The sequence below is a fragment of the Pan troglodytes genome, chromosome 10 (genome assembly GCF_028858775.2).
Source record: "Pan troglodytes isolate AG18354 chromosome 10, NHGRI_mPanTro3-v2.0_pri, whole genome shotgun sequence".
Lineage (NCBI taxonomy): Eukaryota > Metazoa > Chordata > Mammalia > Primates > Hominidae > Pan > Pan troglodytes.
The window spans coordinates 64,047,531-64,062,917 of record NC_072408.2 but is presented as its reverse complement, the minus strand read 5'-3'; the positions used below and the strand labels follow the sequence as shown (position 1 = coordinate 64,062,917).

The window sequence follows — 15,387 nt, the reverse complement described above, 5'->3', positions numbered from 1 at the left end:
GCCTGGCCCAAGTTTTTTTTTGAGACAGGGCCTCGCTGTGTTGCCCAGGCTGGATAATAGTGGTGATCATAGGTCACTGCAACCTCCAACTCCTGGGCTCAAGTGATCCTCCCATCTCAGCCTCCCAAGTAGCTAGGGATACAGGCATGTGCCACCACACCCAGCTCCAAATGAAGTTGTTGTTGTTGCTGTTTTTAATCCACAATTCTTTTTAATACTATTTTATTTTTTAAGACAGGGCCTCTCTGTTTCCCAGGTTGAAGGGCAGTAGTGCAATCACGGCTCACCGTAGCCTCAACCTCCTGGGGCTCAAGTGATTCTCCCACTTCAGTAAATGGGACCACAGGTGCACACCACCATGCCCAGATAATTTTTCTATCTTTTTTGTAGAGACAGGGTTTTGCCACATTGGCTAGGCTGGTCCTGAACTCCTGGGCTCAAGCTATCTGCCTGCCTCGGCCTCCCAAAGTGCTGAGGTTATAGGCGTGAGCCACCATGCCTGGCCACAATTCTTTTACTTTACTGTTTGGTATTCCTTTTCTAAATATTTAAAAGGATACTAAAACTAAAAATTTTCTTTTCAAAAAATTTTCTCTTTAGCTCTTCAAGAGGGAAGATGGAGCCTAAGAATATATCTTGCTACCCAAAGTACTACCCTGTCTTCTCTGGAACCACTCCTCTTAACAGAACCCAGTTTAAGGCAGAGGTGAGACATCTGAAGGCTCTTTCATCTGGAAGGATCTCATTAGACTGGTGTGACAGGCTGTTGCTAAACTCTCTTATGTTCTCCTAAAATCTGGAAAAGGCAAGGAAGGATCATTCCCTAGAAGCCTCGAAGGGAGCGTGGCCCTGCCAATTCCTTGATTTCAAATTTCTACCTCCCAAAACTGTGGAAGAATAATTTCTGTTGTTTTAAGCCACTGAGTTTGTGGTTCTTTGTTATAGCAGCCCTAGGAAACTAACACAGATGATAAAGGTCTAACCTTTCTAAATTCCATTAGATAGTATTATCATTATATTTAAATCGCCATTTAAAGTGTGGCTTTTCCAAGTGTACTTTGCTTGAAAAAGAAAAAAAAATCTCTAGCCTTTGTTTTTTTCTTTTTTTTTTAAATGATGGATTTAAAGGTCAAGCACTCACAGAAGTGTCAATCCATATTTCAAATGCATTAATGTGGTCAAGAAAAAAGTAATCAGATAGATGTTTAATAGTTAAGCATTGTCCATTTGAGTTGCAGAGCACCCCACCCTTCATTCATTCCTTCAACCAACTACTCAAGTGAAGAACATGCTTACTTGTTACTGGTTGGTCCTGTTGCCAAGACATCGGACTGTAACTTTGGAAAGAACCCCTGCTCATATTTGCCTTGACCAATTTTCATATCAAGTAGATGTGGGTGGATTGCAGTGTGATCCATTTTCATCAGTCTCTGCTCAATTGATTGGGCTATAAATTAAATTTATAATAAATTAGAGACATTTCATTGCTAGCCCTTCAAAAATAATGCTTCCTCCACTCATGCACCTACAGAGAACCCAATCACTCTGACACTCTGAAACAGATATTGTGTGTGTGTGTGTGTGTGCGTGCGCGCATACATGCATGTTTTGAGACAGAGTTTCACTCTTATTGCCCAGGCTGGAGTGCAATGGCGTGATCTCAGCTCACTGCAATCTCTGCCTCCTGGGTTCAAACGATCCTCCTGCCTCAGCCTCCCAACTAGCTGAGACTGCAGGCATGCACCAGTTCCAGCTAGTTTTGTATTTTTAGTAGAGATGGCGTTTCATCATGTTGCTCAGGCTGGTCTTCAACTCCTGACCTCAGGTGATCCACCCTCCTTGGCCTCCCAAAGTGCTGGGATTATAAGCGTGAGCCACCACGCCCGGTCTTGAAATAGATTTTTACAAGGGCTCTTCAGAAATTAGTATAATGTAAGTATAAAAAGTTAACTTTAAGTAAATATTGGATGATTAATTTTCATGGTATTTTCTGCCTTTGTCAAAATCAGGGCAGCGGGGCTGAAAAGCCTACAATTTTGTATTGAAACAGTTTCTCTTAAGTAAGAAATTCAATATTCTTACACAACAATATGGTTCTAAGTACAACATTAAAGAAAATGATAGCAAATAAAATATTTTTCTTGAGCTGAAATACAAGTTAAAGAGAAGACGCAAGCACAATGGCCTTATTAACTTTACTTCTTTGTACAAAGACCTATTAAATATTCGTGGTTCTCCATCTGTAAAAACAAGGAACGGTGTGAAGTTTATTACCTCACTTTTAGCAGCAGTCACATTCTCATTAGTAGGAGTCATTTTGGAGTGTTTATTAGATCAAGAAGGTAATACAGCAAAAAGTCATATAAGCAGGCATTTAGAAAATGTCCAGAGGATAAGAAACTGGCCTTTTGAAGAATAAAATAGGTGAATGTTAAGATGGGATTACTAAACATTTCTATTTTAAAACCACTAAGAGTCAGGGATGTTGGAAGATGTCTCAAAGTCCCCAGAAACAGTGATCTATTTCTCAGGTAAACAAACAAATAAATAAAACCTGATCTTAAACATTTTAATCAACTGAATTGTCAAGAGAAAATATATTTTAGAAGCAAGACTAGGTCTCTGATCCTCTGCCTAGAGATTACTTAAAAGGGGAGAACAAGCAGTAATGGTAGTTGTGTGATAAACAGAACACACTGTGGGAGCTGCTAATTTTGTGATTTAAGAGAAGAACCAGGTGCCTTTATAAATATTTCATAGAATCAGTTTATGTTGCCCCTTTTCCTTTTTTTTCAGACGGAGTCTAGGCTGGAGTGCAATGGCGCAATCTCAGCTCACTGCAACCTCCACCTCCTGGGTTCAAGCGATTCTCCTGCCTCAGCCTCCCGAGTAGCTGGGATTACAGGCACCCGCCACCACGCCCAGCTAATTTTTGTATTTTTAGTAGAGATGGGGTTTCACCACATTGGCCAGGCTGGTCTCGAACCCCTGACCCCAGATGATCTGCCCTCCTCGGCCTCCCAAAGTGCTGGGATTACAGGCGTTAGCCATTGTGCCTGGCCACAGTGGTATTTTCAAGAGTATTATATAATTTCTGTGATGACAGTGGGAGTACCAAACTCTCTGAGAGGCTGAAAGAAAATCTATTTTAATTGGAAAGACTTTCTGGAAGCACACAATTAAGGTATTGGTGCTTAGTTCCATCTAAAAAATTCCATCAGGAAAGGAGAAATAAAATTTGCGCAACAAGGCATTATGCTATTCACATGGCTATTAAGGCACTGGAAGTCATTTTATTCTCTGAACAAGGATAGACAATTTCATTAATTCTACTTTCTCAATTTCCAAAACCACATAGGTAATTGCCACTTCCTGAAGGGGCTCCAAGGATCTACCCTGATTCGTGGGAATACAACAGGGTGATGTTTCCATGGTTACATAAAAGACATCATTTACATACTTCTCCCTTACATACGCTAAAGCTTCAGCATCATCATTCCTGACTTTGATCTATTTAAGTAAAGTGGGAAAGGCAGGCAAGCAATCAAGAGAGACAGATCAAGGAAGCTCCACATTTGCTGCCTCCTTTTTCTCCAGAGGAAAAGTTGCTGTCAAATAACTCCAACATTTGAAGGGAAAGAAATAAAAGGGAGGGCCGTCAGGTGATAGGTATCTGCTTATCTGGCAAAGAACAGGTTAGGGACCAGGCATAATTGTATAAAATAAGTGTGGACTAGTACATTTTACATAGTTCTTTCTTGAATGAACAGCTAACATGATGTTAAGGCTTCCTGTGCCAGAAATCAGACCTGGATTCAAACCATGGCTCAATCAATCACTAGCTATGCAACCACCAACCACAGGCAAGTTACTTAACCTCTCAGTTTTCTCAATTGTAAAATGAGGGCAGTAATAAAATAAAAATAAGTATTCCAGGCCAGACATGATGGCTCATGCCTGTAATCCTAGCATTTTGGGAGGCCAAGGCAGGTGTTTTGTTTGAGCTCAGGAGTTCAAGACCAGCCTGAGCAACATCGTGAATCCCTGTCTCTACCAAAAATACAAAAAATTAGCCAGGCATGGTGGCATGCATCTGTAGTCCCAGCTACTTGGGAGGCTGTGGTGGGAGGATCACTTCAACCCAGGAGGCAGAGGTTGCAGTGAGCCGAGATGGCACCACTGCACTCCAGCCTGAGTGACAGCGAGATTCTGTTTCACAAAAAAAAAGGGTGCTGGGCTCACACCTGTAATCCCAGCACTTTGGGAAACTGAAGCAGGTGGATCACTTAAGCCCAGGAGTTCAAGACCAACCAAGGTAAGATAATAACCTGAGCAACATGGTGAAACCCTGTCTCTACAAAAAATGCAAAAAATTACCCGAGGGTGGTGGCACATGCCTGTAGTACCAGTTCCCCAGGAGGCTGCGGTAGGAACATCACCTAAGCCCAGGAAGTTGAGGCTGCAGTGAGCCATGATGGCACCACTGCACTCCAGCCTAGGCAACAAGTGAGACCCTGTCTCAAAAGAAAAAAAAAAATTCATGAACATCTGGCATGATGACTGACATAGTAAATACTCATGTTGGCTATTAATATGATTATTTATTTAATGGACTATATTACACTCCTAGACAAGACTGGCTAAGACTCAGATTTAACTGCTTTCTTTTTATTTTTTTGAGACGGAGTCTTGCTCTGTTGCCCAGGCGGGAGTGCAGTGGTGCCACATTGGCTCACTGCAACCTCCGCTTCCCGGGTTCAAGTGATTCTTCTATGTCAGCCTCCCTAGTAGCTGGGATTACAGGCGCATGACACCACACCTGGCTAATTTTTGTATTTTTAGTAGAGATGGGGTTTCGCCATGTCGGCCAGGCTGGTCTTGAACTCCTGACCTCAAGTGATCCGCTGGCCTTGGCATTCCAAAGTGCTGGGATTAAAGGTGTGAACCATCACGCCCAGCCTGAGTCAGATTTAATTTCAATAAGTGAAGCTATTATAATTAATGGCACTACTAAAGCAAAGATACTGTTTTAGTATGTAAATTAAGCAGAATCTAAGATTTACTGTTTTAAATAAATACTTATCCTTTCTTGGATATAGAGAAGAGGTGAGAAATAAAAATGAAACATAAGGCCAGGCGCAGTGGCCCACGCCTGTAATCCCAGCACTTTGGGAGGCCGAGGTGGGCGGATCACGAGGTCGGGAGACCGAGACCATCCTGGCTAACACAGTGAAACCCCGTCTCTACTGAAAATTCAAAAAATTAGCCGGGTGTGGTGGCGGGCGCCTATAGTCCCAGCTACTCGGGAGGCTGAGGCAGGAGAATGGCGTGAACCCGGGAGGTGTCACTTGCAGTGAGCCAAGATGGCGCCACTGTACTCCAGCCTGGGCGACAGAGTGAGACTCCACCTCAAAAAAAAAAAAAAAAGAAAAAGAAAAAGAAAAAGAAAAAGAAACATAAGTAGCAAGACAGAAATTAACATTTTTTCCATTTAGGCAATAAAGAGAATAAAACAAAAGTCAGGCTGGACATGGTGGCTCACACCTGTAATCTCAGCACTTTGGGAGGCTGAGGAGGGCAGATCACCTGAGGTCAGCAGTTCGAGACCAGCCTGGCCAACATGGTGAAATCCCATCTCTATAAAAATACAAAAATTAGTCAGGCGTGATGGTGCGTGCCTGTAATCCCAGCTACTTGGGAGGCAGAGGCAGGAGAAACATTTGAACCCGGGAGGCGGAGGTTGCAGTGAGTCAAGATCGCGCCACTGCACTCTAGGCTGGGTGACAGAGTGAGATCCATCTCAAAAACAAAAACAAAAACAAAAATCATAGCAACCTTCCAGACATACTTGATTCAATTTATTATTGTTTTTCCTCTTCTAAGAGAAGAGGAACGTCAAGTAGGAGTGGGACTCAGAAAGAAAAATTTACAAAGCATTTCGTGATGTAGTACCAGGTTAGCCATGAAGTCTAAAACTGAAAATTAATTTTGTTGTACATAAGGCCAACAATTTGTGGGAAAAAAGCGATAATGGATTTTAATTTAATTTAAAAGGCATGGCAAATGTACCTGCTTCTTTTAAAGTGCTGCATTTCTGATATATAGATGTCCGCAAGGTGGGTGCCCTTACATTATACAGCCTTATCTTATCAATCCGAGTGTCAAAGACCCGAAGCAAAGGATCTTTCTCTTCCCACTGAGACATAATTTTATTATCAATAAAGGTGGCAAACATCTGTGTTTCAATGAAGCGTGAAAGAAATGGCAGGTAAGGCTCAGGCTGGTCAGACAGAAAGGAAGCCTGTAATGAGATAATTAGGAAATTATTAGTGCAAAGAGACCATCTCAACACTACATGATAAGCCTGAAAATTATGTTAACTCAGGACATTCCTTTTTTAAATCTTATAAAACTGACACTTGAAATTCAAAAATCCTTAAAAATCCACTTTTCTTTCCATTTTCCTAAATTTAGAGAATGTACGTCACTTAGGTCTTTAGCACTGATCTTACCTTACAAAATTTACATTCTGATCCTTATGACCATTATGTAGCAAAGAGGGCATCAGTAACGAAAGATGGCAGATAAGTTGCTATACAACTGTCAATCATCCACTTCACTTGCAGTTAAAAATTTTTATCCCTTTCCCCAATGAGTTGTAATTTCGTTTTATTTTTTCTTTGAGACAGAGTCTCGCTCTGTCACCCAGGCTGGAGTGCAGTGGCATGATCTCGGCTCACTGCAAGCTCCCACCTCCCGGGTTCATGCCATTCTCCTGCCTCAGCCTCCTGAGTAGCTGGGACTACGGGCACCTGCCACCACACCCGGCTAATTTTTTTGAATTTTTAGTAGAGACGGGGTTTCACCGTGTTAGCCAAGATGGTCTCGATCTCCTGACCTCATGATCCGCCCGCCTCGGCCTCCCAAAGTGCTGGGACTACAGGCGTGAGCCACCGCGCCCGGCTACAAGTTGTAATTCCTTCTGTTCTCTATTCCTAGCCTATGAAATATACTTTCAAGCCACAAGGTAGTGAGATGATTAACTGATACAATAAACACATCAGCATTAATCTTAAAAAAGACATGGAATTTATGCTTATGGGTGAAGTTATTTTGTTCTTCTTTAAGTGAATGCTTTTCTAGACTCTTTAACTCTGTGAGAAATCAATAGATGAGTGTTAAGCCAAGGAAAAATTCCTTCCACACCTGTGCTGACACAACAGTCTCAGCCTTAACAACTAAAAAAGGCACTGCCTGGAAGCTGGGCATGGTGGTGGCCACCTACAGTCCCAGCCACTAGGGAGGCTGAAGCCGGAGGATCCTGTGAGCCCAGGAGTTTGAGGCCAGCCTAAAGAAACATAGTGAAACCCCATTTCCAAAAAAACAAACAAAAAAAAACCAAATCATTGCCTGAAAAACCATCAGAAGCAAGCCTTTGGATAACATGTACGATAAGCTGTACACCTTTCCTGTTACTAGCCTGTCTGATGCATGGGATGGTTCAGTACATCGTAATCAGTTCCTAATTAAAAGTGTCATTTTTTTTTCTGTTGTTCTTCCATGCTCATGTGTGTACAGGGATTCTACATTCAATGCAGTACTAAAATCTGGAAGTAAATTTGGAAGTAAATTCCTATTTTGGTTGCTGGGTTGGTTTTTATTTTTGCATGGCAGAAGCCAGAAGGGGAAAGGGGAAAGAGGAAAGAGAAATAAATTCTGACATAAGGTGACTTTTAAAAATACTCATCAGCTTCTTGCTAGCATATTTACTTTCATTCTGAAATTTAGGAGGTCTTCTTAAAATTTCCTTATAGAAATCCACTTATTCACTTTAAGTAGTTCCATAGTTCAGGTGTATATACATAAATCCAAATAACCACAGAAAGATTCACAGTAGTCTCTAGAAATCAGTTCACCTTCACCAATAAACATCTTACTTTTCATACATCAAATAGCCTTTTTTTTTAAAAAGTGGGCCAAAGATCTGGCTTTTGATATTCAGACCCTCATAGACTATAAAATTTTAGGTCAACAAAGATTTGGCTTGTACGACTAGTATGTCCTGCAAATTTTCCTAGTGAAAGGTACTTATAAGCCTTCTGGAATCCAACAGAAAATTTTCATTTCTTTAGGGGTTATGTAAAAAGAATTCCATTTATATAGTTTGAGGCTACATAAAGATTAAGAAGGAAGGAAGTATCAGGGCTTGATTTAGGTAAGAATTTGAATTGTCCCAAGGATAAACCATGGATATACACAGATTAGTTTTTTTTTTTTTTTTTTTTTTGAGACAGAGTCTCGCTGTTGCCCAGGCTGGCGTCCAGTGGTGCAATCTCGGCTCACTGCCAAGCTCCACCTCCTGGGTTCACGCCATTCTCCTGCCTCAGCCTCCCAAGTAGCTGGGACTATAGGCGCCTGCCACCACGCCCGGCTAATTTTTTTGTATTTTTAGTAGAGACGAGGTTTCACCATGTTAGCCAGGATGGTCTCGATCTCCTGACCTCGTGATTCACCCGCCTCAGCCTCCCAAAGTGTTGGGATTACAGGCGTGAGCCACTGTGCCCAGCCCACAGATTAGTTCTAAGCTAGATAGGAAAAAGTATGGAAAATGGTTAAGACTAACGAAAAAGGAACCTAAGGGCATACACTTAAAGAAGTGAAGTCTTGTTAATATTAAAGAAGTTTTCTCAAACGTAAGTGCATCAGGATGCTTTTGTAGTTCATAAATGTAATAATCGGCTTTTCATGCTCATGTGTGAGATGTACCTTCCTCAAACTTTGTTACCATGTTAGAACATTACCTGTCTGATGTGGGGAAAAACAAAGAACACCAGAACGTAACTGTTCAACATACAATATCATCCTCCAACAGAAAAAATATCTGATGAAGTAAAAAAATTATCTTTTATTTGTTTTTTTGAGACAGGGTCTCACTCGCTAGCCCAAGCTGAAGTGCAGTGGCATCATCTTGGCTCACTGCAGCCTCAACTTCTGAAGCTCAAGTGATCTCACCTCAGCCTCCAGAGTCACTGGGACCAGAGGAGCACACCACCATGCCCGGCTAATTTTAAAATTTTTTGTAGAGATGAGATCTCACTATGTTGCCTAGGCTGGTCTCACACTCCTGGCCTCAAATGATCCTCCAGCCTCAACCTCCTAGTGTTGGGATTACAAGTGTGAGCCACCATGCCCAGCCACTTGTACCTTTACGAAAATTTTTCATTATTTCCAAAAATTCTCCAATATTGTAGATTAGCCTCTTGGAATGTATCAGCCCCTTTAGAAGGCCTTTCATGACCCAAAGAGGCCACTTAGTGAAACCCATGATACATTCTAATAGCAGTATTATACCTCAGCAATCACAGCAGTAAAGAACTAAACTGTACCCTGGTGACCTAAAAGAGTTACTATACAACCCTAAGTGCATCTGTCTGAAAAATAAAATCTGGGAGATAGGTGAAAAAAAACTGGCAGAAGAATCCAGTACCCCTTAGAAATCACAGGACAAGGAAAGCGGGTATATTTTCTGACTTCCCTTTCCAAAATCTTTGGAATTGTTTTACACTTACAGCCATAAAACTTAATTTAGTCACTCTTTTTCTCCTTTGATCTTAAAATGAGATAGAGAAATTTGGCTTCTGAAACCAAACTGTTAACTTTACATGGACAAGTTGTGACTTCCTGATAGGATAAAGACTAAATAAATGATTTCTAGACTAAATAAATAGATTTCTTCAAAAAGGAGTAGGCTTATTTAACCATACTTGATCATAAAGTAAGAGTAAATAAAACTGTTATAAGGTTAAACAGTATTAACAGATTTGGAAAACCTGCAAAATGTAAGAGTTTCTATAATTTATTTATTTATTTATTTATTTTTGAGATGGAGTCTCTCTCTGTTGCCCAGGCCGGAGTACAGTGGCGCTATCTTGGCTCACTACAACCTCTGCCTCCCAGGTTCAAGCGATTCTCCTGCCTCAGCCTCCTGAGTAGCTGGGACTACAGGTGTGCGCCACCACACCCGGCTAATTTTTTGTATTTTTCGTAGAGACGGGGTTTCACCATATTGGCCAGGCTGGTCTCAAACTCCTGACCTCGTGATCCGTCCGCCTCGGCCTCCCAAAGTTCTGGGATTACAGGCATGAGCCACTGTGCCCGGCCTGAGTTTCTATAATTTAAGCATCTTTAAGGTAAAGAAAAATTGAAAATGAGATTACAGGCAATTTAACACACAATTTAATGACCAGTTCAATGAGCTGGTTTATTTGCTTGTAAAATTATTTTATCTAATGTAAAAATACTTGGTAAAGTTCTTAATGGGCTGGAAGACAAAAAGTCTGCATTTAAAAAAGGTTAACAAAATCAATAATATATGGGTAAGCATAGGCACAGAAGAATAAAAAATTTAAAAATGTTAAAATCAATAATAAAGCCACTAATAACCACAAAAGGAAAACTATGGTTCTTTTTACTTTGTCAAAGTTCTGCATCTGTTCCCGGTTGGTCAGCCAGGATTCCATGTCCTGGGCAGTCTGAATGACAAATGCTTCGTAATCTGCAAACATCTGTGTAAAACGGTTAGCAAAGACCTCTCGGAGCTGTACATTGAGCTGGTAGTCCCTTAGTTCTGCCTCTTCACAATGCAGTTTTAAATCCTTGTCTTTTTCACCCAGAGAAGCAGAGAGGTCCATTTTTTCCACAGCCACACCAGTACGCTTGGCCAGAGCCTGCAAGCGGGCTATGGTTTCATTGCCCTTCAGTAACTCATACATGCTGATGTTATTAGTACAGACATTGCCGTTCTTTTTGTCATTGACCAAGTCTTTCAGAACCATATTCTTCAGTTTGCTGGTACTCTCACTGCAATGTAGGCTGCCCTCAGGAGGGATCCCAAATTGAACAAGAACCTCAGAGAGTTCTTGGATAAAATCCACTTTATTGGGGAACTGTGGAAATTCTTCAGGCAACTCAATAAAATGGTTGTCAATGTCCACAAAACACAAATTAGCCTGAAAGAGAAAAATGAAATACAAAGGTTTAAAATAAAGGAACTGTATGTGCTAACATATTATATTCTTGCCAGCCAGCCACAGTGGCTCACACATAATCCCAGCACTTTGGGAGGCCAAAGCAAAAGGATCGCTTGAGCCCAGGGGTTCGAGACAAGACTGGGAAACACGGCAAGATTCTGTTTCTACAAAAAGAAAAAAAAATTCTTGCCAACTATTACAAACAAAAGCATAGATTATGGTGCCTTTTATGTTAATCTTTGCAAGGTTTAGAATTTCTTATTCTTTAAAAATAACCTCTTTTTCCATCATTTTCCCCTATGTGAGTTTTTTATACCATACTTAATATATATGAATAATTTTCTCTGGGTCTCAGCAATATATTATAATCTGAATATGATTTTCTAACAATTGGCATCCATTTAGGCATTCCTATGTGGGTAAGCGTGCCCAGACTCATAAGACCTTACAAATACATGATATTAGGTAAAATGCTCACTGTATGCACTTGAACTTTCTTTGCCACTCCACTGCTCTAACATCTGTAATGTAGAATTGACAATAATCACCAAAAACCAGCAGCTGTAGTATCTCCCAATAGGATGAAACTGGCAAAATCAATCCAATTCACAGATAATCCACAAATTTTAACTTTACTCAAAATTCACTAAACCTCCTAGAGCAAAACCATTTCAGAAGTCATTATACCTAATGCAGGAGGCAGAGAGAGGTGGTAGAGGCAAGTGCATATGTAACTATGCACTTGATTAACCTTTGAATAATTAAGAGTTCACGCAAGATATTTTTGAGTTGAGTAGAAGAGGTGACAGAAATCAGAAGAAATGTTTGAGTTTGTTTACACTCTACATTTGGAATTTATTTTGAATAAATATTTTAAATATTTTTCAAGTAGATATAGAAAATTCAAGAGGCCAAGCATATGTATAAAATTCTGATTATCCCTCAGGTATCTGTAGTAGACTCCAAACAGTATTTAACCTCTACTGTCCATACTCTCTTAATCAGGACAAGGTTGTTAGTTAAAAAGAAGGTTGTGCTTCTAGATTGGGGGGTGGAGTGCCAAAAGTGTAGCCCATCACATAAAAATAATATTGATTACATCAATGGTTGAACATAAGACATGGGGTGGAAGTTAATAAACAAAATAGGAAGCTTCACTATGTGTTTCTCCCTGGCTCCCCCACCCCCAGGCACCAAGGGGAAAATTCACACTGCTCTCTGATCCTAGATGGCAAAGTAAGGGGAAAGGGGAAAGCAACCAGTCGGGTCTTTGTTTTTCTCTTTTGATCCTTGCTCTTCATGTTAGATACCAATTAGCAAGCAGCATAGTGAAACTCTAAATTAAGCTCAATAAAAACTCAAAATGAGGCCTAGCATGGTGCCTCATGCCTGTAATTCCAGCACTTTGGGAGGCTGAGGCGGGAGGATGACTTGAGGTCAGGAGTTCAAGACCAGTCTGGCCAACATGGTGAAACTCTGTCTCTACTAAAAATATAAAAATTAGCTGGGCATGGTGGCATGCACCTGTAATCCCAGCTACTCGGGAGGCTGAGGCAGGATAATCACTTGACCTCAGGAGGCAGAGGTTGCAGTGAGCTAAGATCGTGCCACTGCACTCCAGCCTGGGCAAAACACAGTGAGACTCTGGCCAAAAAAAAAAAAAAAAAAATTTCGGTTTCCCTCCTTTCAAAGCCAGATGATCAATGATTCCTAAAGCCTGATGTAATCTTTGAATCCAGTCTTTTAATTTTGCAGATGAAGAAACCGAGGCCCAAGAAATTAGGTGACTTCCTGGCACCTGTTCCAAATGTGCACCCTCAAACAGACTGGTGGCTTATGGCCTTTCCCTGCTATTTTTCCTCACCTCCAATGCCAGCAGTTTTCTCTAAATAAATAAAGAGCTGAAATGTCGCATCTTGCTGAAGACAGTAGCACTGCCTACACCATTCTTTTCTTTTCTTTTTTTGAGATGTAGTCTTGCTCTGTCACCCAGGCTGGAGTGTAGTGGTGCGATCTCAGCTCACTGCAACCTCTGCCTCCTGGGTTCAAGCAACTGTCTGCCTCAGCAACTGTCCACCACCATGCCTGGGTAATTTTTTTATATTCTTAGTAGAGATGGGGTTTCACCATCTTGGCCAGGCTGGTCTTGAACTCCTGACCTCGTAATCCACCTGCCTCAGCCTCCCACAGTGCTGGGATTATAGGTGTGAGCCACTGCGCCTGGCCGGCCTACACCATTCTTTACACTGAAAGGCTTAAATGGAAGGTCACATAATTCGAATGGATGATTCAGTATCTTTTTTTTTTTTTTTTTTTTGAGATGGAGTCTTGCTCTGTTGCCCAGGCTGGAGTGCAGTGGTGCGATCTTGGCTCACTGCAACTTCTGCCTCCTGGGTTCACGCCATTCTCCTGCCTCAGCCTCCCGAGTAGCTGGGACTACAGGTGCCTGCCACCATGCCCGGCTAATTTTTTTTGTATTTTTAGCAGAGACAGGGTTTCACCGTGTTAGCCAGGATGGTCTCGATCTCCTGACCTTGTGATCCGCCCACCTTGGCGTCCCAAAGTGCTGGGATTACAGGCGTGAGCCACCGCGCCCGGCCAATTCAGTATCTTTAAAATGGAAGAAAAAATTTACTAATTTGCTAATCTAAATGTTAACCAGCAACCTCCCACCACTTAGATTTTGTACTATCACCTTCACTAATGCCTTCCTACTACCTTTTTCTATCCCTCTCCTCCTCCTATGAAAAGGGAAAATGATACATTTTCTGAAATTTTAAAGCTTATTATGGTCATGAAATCACTGCTGAGCTGAGTGTACTACAAAGTAGGAGTTCCAACACCACAGCTACTGGTCTGTCTTCATGATCCCACAAAAGTCTCCTATGTCTGCTTAAGAAGGGCCCAAGCTGGGGCTTTGATTATCTCAAAGTAGAACAGGAAATACAAACTGTGTTATGAAAATGTATTGAAGAAAACCAAAAAGCCCTTTCTCCAAAACAAACGAGAACTCTATAATAGGGCATTCTGATAAGTTGCTTCTCACTTTTAACACCATTAAATTAAAAAAAATTCAGAAGAGCTCAATAAGTATTACATGATAAAAATTTACTCAACACCTCAATCTGACATTGCTTTAGGACTAAATATTTCTACTGATCAACACTGCTCACAAGCCTTCATGATATGTAACTACTTCCTATTAAAAACAACAAAAGTGGGCTGGGCATGGTGGCTCATGCCTGTAATCCCAGCACTTTGGGAGGCCAAGGTGGGCAAATCACAAGGTCAGGAGTTTGAGATCAGCCTGACCAACATGGTGAAAGCCCGTCTCTACTAAACACAAAAAATTAGCTGGGCGTAGTGGAAGGCGCCTGTAATCCCAGCTAGTTGAGAGGTTGAGGCAGGAGAATCACTTGAACCCAGGAGGCAGAGGTTGCAGTGAGCCAAGATCATGCCACTGCACTCCAGCCCAGGCGACAGAGTGAGACTCCGTCTCAAAAACAAAACAACAACAACAACAAAAGTGGCCGGGCACAGTGGCTCATGCCTGTAATCCCAGCACTTTGGGAGCCTGAGGTGGGTGGATCACTTGAGGTCAGAAGTTCAAGACCAGCCTGGCCAACATGGTGAAACCCCATCTCTAATGCAAATACAAAAATTAGCCAAGTGTGGTGGCATGCACCTGTAATCCCAGCTATTCGGGAAGTTGAGGCAAAAGAATCACTTGAACCTGGCAGGTGGAGGTTGCAGTCAGCTGAGACAGCGCCACTGCACTCCAGCCTGGGCAACAGAGTGAGACTCCGTCTCAAAAAAAAAAAAAAAAAAAAAAAAAAAATTCCCTCAAAAGTAAGAAAACAAAGGCTTAAAGCTTAATCATCTCTTCTGTCATGAAACCTTCCTATACCCTTACCCTAAAGGCATTCTGATCTCCTCTGGATCTTCTCTGTTCATTCATTCCTCTTACTGACTTACTTTTTAACTTGTGTTATTGGTATTTGTAAATGACTTTTTTGAAAATCAGAAATCACCTCTTTTTGACTTGATGTCTCCCACTGTATTCTACACAAATAGTGTATGAGACAACTGTTTGGCAAATGAAAGAATAAGCCCTGAGGAGATGGTCATTTGGGGGAACCCTAAAACTGTAGGCCGGAGCAGGAAGTATCCACAAATGAGAGACTAATGCAGCTCTCTTCATGTTTAGTAAGTGATCTCACTTCTCAGTGTCTGAAGTTAAGTCAGCTTGAGGGTAAGCCAGAGAGAGGAGAGCATTTAAAATATTCCCTCTGGGCCAGATGCTGTGGATGATGCTGGTAATCTTTGGGAAGCCAAAGCCAGAGGATCGCTTGAGCCC

The 15,387-nt window shown here is 41.5% G+C and overlaps 1 protein-coding gene and 1 non-coding gene across 14 annotated transcripts in view; one reads left to right on the top strand and one right to left on the bottom strand.

Moving 5' to 3' along the window:
- Nucleotides 1–15,387, bottom strand: part of DENND5B (DENN domain containing 5B) — a 208,929-nt gene that overhangs the window by 59,622 nt on the left and 133,920 nt on the right. For 12 of the 13 annotated variants that reach the window (XM_001138331.7, XM_009425632.5, XM_016923690.4 and 9 more), the window contains 3 exons: nt 10,473–11,009; nt 6,070–6,301; nt 1,297–1,447 (listed from right to left, as the gene is read on the bottom strand). In XM_001138331.7, coding sequence (XP_001138331.3) covers nt 1,297–1,447; nt 6,070–6,301; nt 10,473–11,009 — 920 coding nt within the window. Of the gene's footprint in view, nt 1–1,296; nt 1,448–6,069; nt 6,302–10,240; nt 11,010–15,387 lie in introns of those variants that run through there. The other variant, XM_054664381.2, reaches the window with a different exon arrangement.
- Nucleotides 8,708–8,811, top strand: LOC112205173 (small nucleolar RNA U13). The gene has a single exon (XR_002939020.1). It is a non-coding gene; the product is annotated as a small nucleolar RNA U13 (small nucleolar RNA).